General features: G+C 42.7%; 1 protein-coding gene across 1 annotated transcript in view; it reads right to left on the bottom strand.

Moving 5' to 3' along the window:
• Positions 1-2,262: 2,262 nt before the first annotated feature.
• LOC147632793 (ubiquitin carboxyl-terminal hydrolase 3-like) overlaps positions 2,263-10,593 on the bottom strand; it is a 37,613-nt gene continuing 29,282 nt past the window's right edge. The window contains exons 2-6 of the mRNA XM_086807667.1: positions 4,275-4,391; positions 3,718-3,816; positions 3,191-3,391; positions 2,933-3,114; positions 2,263-2,823 (exon numbers count right to left, since the gene is read on the bottom strand). Of these exons, the coding sequence (XP_086663793.1) occupies positions 2,415-2,823; positions 2,933-3,114; positions 3,191-3,391; positions 3,718-3,816; positions 4,275-4,391 (1,008 nt within the window). The 3' untranslated portion in view covers positions 2,263-2,414. The remainder of the gene's footprint in view (positions 2,824-2,932; positions 3,115-3,190; positions 3,392-3,717; positions 3,817-4,274; positions 4,392-10,593) is intronic.

Below are 10,593 nucleotides of genomic sequence, written 5' to 3'. Positions count from 1 at the left end.
TCTATGAGTTCCGAACCCATTGGGCTTAGGCATTGATCCTATAACCTCACTTTTAGAATTTTTCATTCTCAATCAGTAAGCGACTATCTTGTTTGTCGGATTGATCGCCGACACTTGTAGGAAAGAACAATAAGGACTCTCCTACAACCTCACTTTTAGAATTTTCCTCCAAGGTGCAGCCCAAGTTGGTCCCAAGTTGAGATTGTGGTTAATTCTTTTTAAAAATGTCTATTTGTTTTGAGAGAAATGTTGGTATATTCGAGGGAACCACCACAAATCATGGTGAAATTAGGGGCCCTCAAAATGACTTTGAGTTAATGAAAAAGGGTTGCTTAGTTGTTTGAGGTATTGTTTTACACTGATTATTGAAATAATTATTATTGTTGATGAGAAAATGTTATGAATTAATAAAGTGGATATATCGGCTGCCTGAGTGGCGTTTGAGATTGCACCACTCTCATAGCAACAATCTGCCAAGGCTAGACCCTTCCTTGGTATGACAGTATGGGTTATGTTGGCATGGGACCCAGAGTGGTTTGCCATGTTCAACTGTGGGGTTGGGACTCCCTCCGTGAGTAGTCGTTTAAGTCATATTGGCGTGGGACCGAGGGTGGTTGCCATGTACGACCATCTATCTAGGGTTGGGACTCTCTGGTAGTCACCGAAGTCCTATTGACTTGGGACCATGTGTGGTTTTTGCTGTGATCATTGGGGGCGTAACCCCTCAAAAGTATTTCGAAGTGTGATCTTGGCACAACGCCTATGCTCATCTGCTCTAAATTGATCCAATTGTATCACATATAGTTTCTTTGCTATTTGAATTCAATTATTGATTTGTTTTGATTTTTCATACTAGCCATTATTTTTCTTGTAATGTGCATGTACTTCATGACACTGAGAATCTTATTGAAAGAGCAAAAAATATCACTAAGATTTTTACTATGAATTGCACTTTGGTGGTGCAAGAACCACAAAAATTAAGTTGTACTTTTGCCTCTAAATACTTAATGAACCTACACTTGTACTTTGACACTTATACATACACTAATTCCTACGATTTTTAAAGATCAACCATCAGTCATGTAGGCCCATTGAATTGTGCTCACTCAATGGAAGCTACTAGCATAGTGTCATGCTCCTTATATGTTTATGACTACAAAAGGCTCATAAGCGCAAAATAACAATTTTTGTTTTGCCTTGAAAAAAAAAGGTAGGACTTAAATGGTGTGAACTTTTTACTTAGAAGAGTCGGTTTTCAATTTTTAGCTTTGAAAAGAGCATCAAATTACACTCCCCTTAACTCTCTCTCTCTCTCTCAAAATCATGTTCTCTTTCCTTCTTATTCCCTTCTCTTTCTTTCCTTAAGTCTCTCGGAAAAGGTAAGCTCTTATAATAAGAGAGTTTTCCTCTTATGACTGCACTTGTTCTTGTTTTAAATGGTTTATGTTTGATCTAGCTTTTAATCCACTTTTTTCCCTCACAAATACTTAAAACCAACGCTGCCCACATCATAGCTAATTACCTCCTGTTCTCACACTACATTTTTTTAAGAGGTTTTCATCCAAGGAACACCCATGCAAGATCATCCATCTCGTGACTCCTGCATGCCAACAGTGCTTTTGCTATGTAAAGAGGCTTCCCATACAAGATATGTGGAACAGCAATGCAAATGTCCCAAGGGTGCATGCTCTATTCTCACATGCGTCCTCCCTGCCACACCCCAGCCTCAACCCCAAGATGCTTTGATCTAGTGCAAATCAAGGTTTTTACATGTCTAGCCCATGGATAACTGATGTGCACAAATGTGTGTGTGTGTGTGTGCGCGCGCGCGCGCGCTGGGGAGTGTGATGTGTAAATATAGTGTAATTTGGGCATTTTGGGACCTCTTTGCATCATTTGTGCATGACATCTCAATCCCCAAAAACCCTTCAGTGTACAACTTCACGGTTTCTAATGTACAGCTTGGTTTCCAAGGGCAAGTCCACCATGCACACAAGCATCCTAATGTGAGCCCCATTCCTACGCAAGCGTTGCAATCTGTCTCTACACATGAGCTTCACATTTGAGAGAGAGAGAGAGAGAGAGAGAGAGAGAGAGAGAGAGTAACAAAGTGGAATCAGCTCTCTTGTCTCTATGAGATCGTGGTGTACTGCATTACAAAGTGTAATCAGCATGGAAGGTGTCAAGCTAAAACCTTTGAGATGATATATACTACCAAGGTAGCACACTTTGGTCAGGATTTTTTCAAGCTTGAAAGGGTGATGATAACACAACCTTGTAAAAGATCAATTGGTGTGAAGTATAATAAGAAAGTAGTACACTTCGGGCTGAAAATCCATGCCACCACCCTTACCGTAACAGCTTTCCACAGCTGTCTATATACAAGCAATGCTGCCATGCAGTTCAGCATGACCTTAGACCATTTGATCCAGTCGTTCATAAAACAAGATATAACCATGCTCGGAGTTGCTGGAGTATTCCTGAGTAGAGCCAAAGAACGTTTGCACTACCGATTCATCAATTATCTCAACGTTTTCATCATCAAAGAAGAGCCAGTGGTTATGGCTCTTTACAAGGCTGACATAGTGGCCATGATTAGGGCCTGTTCCCACGTGAACAACAACAGCAAATAGTGAATATTCTGCTTCTGATCCCGGAACGTCATCGGTCGTGTTGCAGAGCTTCAGCTCCAATGGAAACACGACACGATATGATAACTTCTTGTATCTTGCAAGCTGCTCGATGTACTTGAACCTCTTTAGATGCAATGCAAGGATCCGAGGTGCAACCTTGATTTTCATTCGCTTCTGTGCCTCCTGTAAACTGCAGTAAAGACCCAATATCAATCAGTGTGGGCAGGTTCTCCCCTCCTCCTAACACCATCAAGTAGACATCAAATAAAAACATAACACTAGATGTGAGCAAGCCAGACCTGCAACACTTGTCACAGAAGAACTTGTCCTCTGCATTCAACATTTCGGTTGAGCTAAAGTTGCGGAGGCAGCTGGTGATAGAGCTATTCTGCTCAATATCCAAGCTGAGATCCAGAAACGTCTCATCTCTTGCCGTTATGGTCTCACAGCACAGGCAGCGTGTTTCATTTGTCAGAGTACCCTGAAAAAGGGGCATTTGGTGCTCAGCTTTTCTTTGTATGGATTGCGTTGACCATTACAAAATAGCAAAGTTATACCTGAAAGAGTTTATGCACCCAGGTTATTATTGGCTGTTGCTGGCATCCGTTCCCGGACCCATTGACCGTCCCATTGATCCCCTTCTCTTGATGCCCTGTGCTTCCTTGAGCCACTGCATTTGCACTTGCATTTGCTTTTGCCTCTTTCTCTAGGATATCCACTAGCTCGTTAAGCAAATAGTTCAAGAACTCATGAGCATCCTGCAGCATGAATCTATATCATGAATACATGTGCCAAGCTCTGACTTGATGGCAACACATTTTACCGAGACCAGTCTGACAACCAGAATACATAATGCATGCTTGCATGTGTACATCCATGCATACATACGTACATTAATGCACATATCCAAGCATGCCTGCATACACATATACATATATATGTATACATACCTACATACATATACATGCATCGAGGCATGCATACACATATATATACCTACCAACATACATACATACATGCATGCATGTATAGATATATGCATCATTATGTTAATACCAAACCAAAGGGGCGATTGGAGATGCACCTGGTGCATATAGCTCCGGAAAAGCTCATTTTGCTTTTTGACACGTTGTACAAAGCGTTTCGGAGCAATAACTCCAGTCTTTTTCTTCTGGTAATTGATCTGCTAGTCCATCCAAAAGATAGTTCGATGAGTAGTAATACTGTGAGCCTGCTTGAAAACATCCAAAAAAAAAAAGGAAACAATAAAATCACACTAGACTCCCCTCAGATGATGAGATGAATATCTTCCAAGTTCCATCAGAGACCGATAGAATTATAAAGTTGTCTGAAAATCTATTATGGGGATTCCATGAGATCAAAAAGATTCCTGTCTGCCACAGTGGGCCTGTCTAACTATGATTGTACAAACAGCTAGGGTGTTTACTTGTAATCTTTTTGTCTACAAAGAAAAAGTTACTAGCACAAAGCAAGAACAGCATCGTCCTCATCAGCAAGCAAATACAAGTACATAAACATATGATTCTAGATCAAAAAGGTCAATTACCATGTTCTTCTTCCCTTCTTTCAAACATCATAGCAACCTTGTGCAACCACTAGAAAGTAAAGGCAATCACTAACCTGCACAAAGAGCTCTGACAGGCATGTAAGCAGATTCTCATCGCTCTCTCCAACCCCTTTGTTGTGATTCCCATACTCCAACACTTGGTCCCTAAAAGGAACACAGAAATACAGCGCCTGTACAAACACACAACAGAAATGCTTTCAAATCTACACGTTGTAGAAAAATCAAATGAGTTAAAAGTATCTCATCCAATGTGTAATTCTCCAACCCCTTCCCCTGCATGTACCCTAGAGATCTAATAAAGTAATTACTTCCAAACTCGCTTCTGAGATTTTTCACTTTTCTACATTAATCCATTGTGGTAAAACTTTTATAAACACCTGACTGTAAATTGTAAGCTCCTGGCTTCAGAATGGATAGCATGAATCAGAGATTAGTTTCATACATTGGCATGTCAAAATCTTTGATGAGATTCTTCAGAAACATAGAGGTAACAGAGGCTTTCCCAGGATCCATGACACAGCCCACTTTACATCACATATATACTATAGAAATTGAACAACACAAATACATGAGTTGTCCTGCATATTCATGCGTTGCCACTTAATTTGAGGAAACTGTACATAAGCCTGATCATAATGCCTCTTTGATATCCAAGACTGGACCCGAGCACTGACAGATCAAGAAACAGAGTTTTGATGATCGCAGCTAATGAAACAAGGTTTCCAGGTAAGTAAGACTCTAGAACCCAATACTCACAGCACTAACACAATGAAACCAACTACTAGGCTCAGAAGAGCCTCTAGCCACTGAGTATACACAGTAGGGCAATCACAAGATACATTTCACAAGTAGTCAAAATTCCAATTGTAACCGTTTCGTTGTGGCTAGGGATTTATATGACAACTAGACCAATTTTTTTGTCCAGACATGTCAATGCTTTGTTCAATGGTTTTCCATGAGCACGTCACTTCAGTTTAACATTCTTTTCATGACAATCAGCTTAGTGGGCCCCAATAGAAAAATTGTTCCAAATATGTTGACAACCTTGCTTCAATTTCCAAATGAGGAAAGGCCTAGTAGCTAACATTATTGATGCCTAGAAGCTGCTCAAATATGCAAGAACAACTGAAAATTTAGTAAAGATTGTGACGCTGCACACCAGTTGTTTTCATCAGTTGTCTGGAAGTTCATCTTCCTTGATGAGGCGTGGATGATCCATATGAAATGCCAATGTTGGCACTCCATTATCTTGTCCCGAGATATGCAGGAGGGGATGTCACATGCATGAGTGCTCAAATGCATGTGCCATCATCCATAGCTGCATGGACATGTACAAGGTAGACATGGGCAAAGTAGGGTAGAAAGACCATTGTGAACCCTCAATTGAAGGGACAAGGTTGTTGAGTAGGATTTGCACATGATAGACTAGGTGCATGCCACCGAGGGGTCAAATAATGCCCGGAGCAACAAATGTATGGGAATGATCAAGCTACGAAACCAAAGACAAAAGAAGATGAGGGTTGGTCACAGTTGGTATCATGCTCCTCCAAAGCAAACCCTAATCTCACATGCCAAACTCCCTCCTTCACTACATGCATGTTCTGGAGAAGAAGACCCAAAATAGAAAACGCCACTAGCATGGCATAATTAGCATTATCCTCCCAATCATTAGATACCAATTAATCTCGCAAGCACCCTAGTTCTGAACAAACGAGTCCACACACTAATCTCTTGCCCATTAATTGGTCCCCCAGGCGTACACATCAATAGACCTTTGCTAGCAAGCTTGGCTTGGCCTACCGATTAGCATTCATGATGCCATGAGTGGAGCATGTGCAAAGAGAGAGATGGAGGTTGAAGCCATGACAAGTTGGTGCACAAAGATAGAGAGACAAAGAGAGTAAGAGGAAGAGAGAGAAAGAAAGAAAGAAAGAAAGATTTTATTAACATCTTCCAAAAGACCGAACTCGGCCTATGAGACAAATCGGAGTACCTGTATGGGGTATCCTCTGTCATCCCAACAAAATGAAAAAGTACTGAACAAAAAAAAGCTGAATCTGGGTGTGCAGGGGATGGAGCTCTACTACTAGGAGAATGCAAAGCTATATGCATGGAGTATACAATCATGATATGCAACCTAGCTAGCTCCATCCTGTACCATACTGGGGGTATAAAATGGTATACATCAGTGAAGGGGGTGTCCACAGCTCCCTGAAGAACATGCCTGGGTGTGCTCTAAAGCGAGCCAGTCGCTCCGCACCCTCTCTGTGAAACTGAGCTCTGATCTCTGTCATCTCTCTCTGGTATAGGCGTGGTGTCCGAAAGCCAGGTGTCCTCTGTCTCCTGCGGGCTCTAAGTGTCTCTGCTCTCTGGAGAGTAATTCCCTGCCGTGTAGGGGCTGGGAGGGGGATGGATCTCTGAAAAAATGTAGTAATCTGTGTCTGTCGCCCCCCCTCTGGAGCTGTCTGAGCCTGTAATAATGTCTCTCTGTGGCGCTGCATGTCTAGAATGTATCTCCCCAGTATGCGCTGGTCTGCTGCCTCAAAGATCTGGCGTAGGGAATGTGGCTCTCTGAATAAAATGGGATATCTCTCTCTGAAGGCTGTATATGCTCTGCATCTGCATACATAATGCTCCTCACTCTCCACCTCCTCTCTGCACAATCTGCATACCCTCTCCTCTCGGGGGATCCGTGCTGCTCTGCCAGTCTCAATCTCCAATCGGTGTGATGAAACTCTGAGCTGACCAATAGCCACTCGGGAGCCGTGTGGTAAAAAACCCTCCATGTATCTAGGCCTCTCTATAAATCCATCATCAGTGATACTCATGAAGTGATCTCTGTAGTATAGCATCTTCGGTGGAAGAGGCTGTGTAGGCGATATCCATGTCTCTCGTGTATAGAGCTGCCATAGATCCTGTCTCAATACTCTGTTCCTCTCACTATGAGAGAGACGGATATGTGGTGCATCCCTGTCATACTGGAATGGTGGTAGATGATCCATGTCTAGGCCATGCTGTGAGAACCAATGTGTGACCTGTGCATACCATGATCCTCTGTCTCCTGCCTCAGCCAGCTATCTAGATACCTCAAAAGCTCTGTATGACAATCTGTCCTGTGGCATCTCTCTGAATCTGTCTAGCAGGCATACAATCTGAAATATGGCCTCTACCATCATAGGAGGCGCAGCAAACTCTGCTCGGATAATGTCATGAGGCACTGATGGTTTGCTGCGTATCATGCGTGCCATCATGAGGGCCTATGGTCTCTCTATCTGTGTCCACCAATGGGTAGCAAGGCCTGGCGCCCATACCGCTGCTCCATACATCAATGCCGGTGTGACTAATGTGTCAAATAGCCACCCCTTCGTCCGGGGCTCCTGAAAATGCGCCTGGTGGCACTGTCTCTCTAGCATAGCCAATGCTGCATATCCCCGTGTCAATCTAGCTCTGGCTGCTGAACCCATGGTGAAGCGTGTGGCTGCTGCAGAGAAGGTAACCCCTAGGTACACGTATGATGTCACCACCTCCACCTGGCATCCTGCGAGAGTGAATGTCAGCTGACTCCTGCCCTGTCTCGATGTATGAAAGACCATAACCTTGGTTTTCCCAAGGTTCACAGTAAGACCCCTCTGTGTGCAGAAATCATCGAGTGCATGTAGATGCTGCTGTAGACCACCTGGAGAGAGAGATGTGATAGCAAATATTGCACAATTCAAATGATGCTCAATGTTATTAGAACCACCCAAGTCCATGCTTTTATAGGCATCGAGCCTTATCTTTTGACCAAACCAAATAAGGGCTGTTCACACCCAAAGAGGGGGTTCACACCAACTCACTCCAAAAAACCTAACAAACCCCCCTTCGGAGTGATGGAGGTGATGCTTGATAAACCTTCATTAGTCACCATGATATGGACTCTAAACTGCAATCACGATATACAAAATAACACAGCGATGCCAACACCCGAACTCTCAGTCGAGCCTAATATAAGAGCTTGACCACTAGATGACAACTTACATCCGTCTATCAAGACAACCCCCCTTGCTCTATGCAGGATAAAGAGGAATGATGGAGCATTACAAAAGGAAACACACGCACAATATTTAATTCAGATTTTGGGGGACTTCCTGAGTAGAGAACCCATGACTCAAACAAAAAAAAAAAGAATTAGAAGATAATTTCGGAAGCTTTAAAAACTTCCCCTCGAGCGTATGTCAATGAAGAGTAGTTTCTTTCGGCAACACTTCCATGCTAGTGCCTATGCATATTTTGCTACGGGAAGCAATGATGTCCTAATACAGATGCTTTGGCCTTCCATGGCACTACAAAAGCTCCAATTTGATGTAGGAGGCTTGATTTTGAAAAGGGCCTCAATTTTGAAAAATCCCTAAAGTTTTGTGGACATTGGAGCTCCAATTTGATGATTTTCTCCATATTTCAAAAAGCCCCAAATTTTAGCAAATCCGCAAGCTTCAATTTTGCCCCGAAGCCCTAATGCCCAGCATGCGGACAGGGGGGATGATGGACAACTTGACGGCAGCGACGGTGAGGAGATTGCGAGCAGCAAGTTGCGTTATCTAGGCGGCGACGGAAGCAGCAGCAGATGAGTTTGTTGGTGGACTGTGCAGGTGGTGACGAGTGATGTAGTTAGTTGACGACTCATGGAGAGGTACACAGGACGGCGAAGATGAGAAAACGCATAGGGGACAGCTCTAATGAGAAATGCAGGCTTTGATGTGGCAGCAACTCTAGTGAGAAATGCAGATCTGATGAAAATGCACAGCTCAAAAAAACACAATGGTGCTCTGATGTAGCATCTGCTGGACAGCTTTGTGATGTGCGTTTATGCTTCTACAGGCTGGTTAGACCTGTGTTTTTCTTCATAGCTACTGTCGACTGCACATAGACCTCTCTCTAGCTTGCGTTAATGGCTAAGGGCTGCCTCAGGCAGTGGCGGCTTCAATGCTGCATTTTTCATCTGAAGCTGTGCGTTTCCCGTTCCCATCATCACTGCTGCATTTCACATCCAAGGTTGATATCAGGAGGAAAACACAAAGAGCACATATGAAGTATAGCTAAGGTGGCTAAGGTGACTCTGATACCATGTTAGCATTCATGGTGCCAAGATAGAGAGAGAGAGAGAGAAAGTAAGAGGAAGAGAGAGAGAGAGATGTCATCGCAAAGAAGAGAGAAAGATTGCACAACTCAAATAATGCTCAATGCTATTAGAACCACCCAAGTACATGCTTTTATAGGCATCAAGCCTTATCTTTGGACCAAATGGCAAAACCAAATAAGGGTTGTTCACACCCAAAGAGGGTGTTCACACCAACTAACTCCGAAATACCCAACACTACCAACCCGGACTTCCTTCGGCTGCTTCTCTCGGACTGGCATTCATACTCACTGCTTGCAAATTTTGATGTGCACTCATCCCGCCATGTACATTGCTAATCTTGGGACAACTTGTCCTAGAGAACTTTGCTTCATCTCTCAGCCTCAACCCATTGATCCTTGCCCAAGCATCACTCTACTCACCGTGATCTATTTGATCTTTGCCAAATTAATTAGGGTCATGACATAGTTTCCTCAGTCAACCATAGAACATCATCTCACCAATTTGTGTTACTTTGTTGCATTATCAACTTGATTTTATTTCCCATACGTCACTTCCATATTTCCAGAGTCTCGAGCCTCAACACGTTCTTGTTTCCTTTCAACAATTAAAACAAACAACATACACATCTCGTACTATGTAGTCTACACCCATTTTAGTGACTTTGTCCCAACTTGTTAACTTGGATTTTCAAACATATCAACATGACTCACATGAGTCTGCTCGTTTCTCTGTTCGCTCTCTAGAAGTGCACATTAGGGTTTTCACCAAGTCCAAATCCCATTGCCACTTGCAATATTAGGAACTCTTCCAAACCATTATACTGCCACTAGCTAGACAATCATGTCCACAAAATTTACTTGTTTCAGCACAAAATACATCTTCTACGCTAGTAACATATGCCACTTGGCATCAATAACTTTTCATGATTGTGTTGCATCTAGTAACTCTTGTACTTTTCCTCCACTTCAGGAATGATGTGTACTTTAATCATTTACACCTACTTAGCAAATTAGCAATCCCTTGTACATCTGACCAAGATAACTTGGCACCATCTTAAACATGTCTAAGTCACTCCTCCTCCATAATAGGAATAAATATTTCAATGTAAGAATCCTTTCAGATATAACCATGTTGCTACACGCACCTCTAAGCAATCCACTTCTCCAATAAGGAAATGAAGTAAGATCTAGCTTGGCATTGCAATACTACTACTCGTACACTTCAAAGGTCACATAGGTCTTCTTGACCTTCTC

Source organism: Cibotium barometz, chromosome 13 (genome assembly GCF_041138505.1).
Source record: "Cibotium barometz isolate CiBa-2024 chromosome 13, ASM4113850v1, whole genome shotgun sequence".
NCBI lineage: Eukaryota > Viridiplantae > Streptophyta > Polypodiopsida > Cyatheales > Cibotiaceae > Cibotium > Cibotium barometz.
The sequence above is the reverse complement of the archived record's forward strand: the minus strand, read 5'-3'. Positions and strand labels throughout refer to the sequence as shown.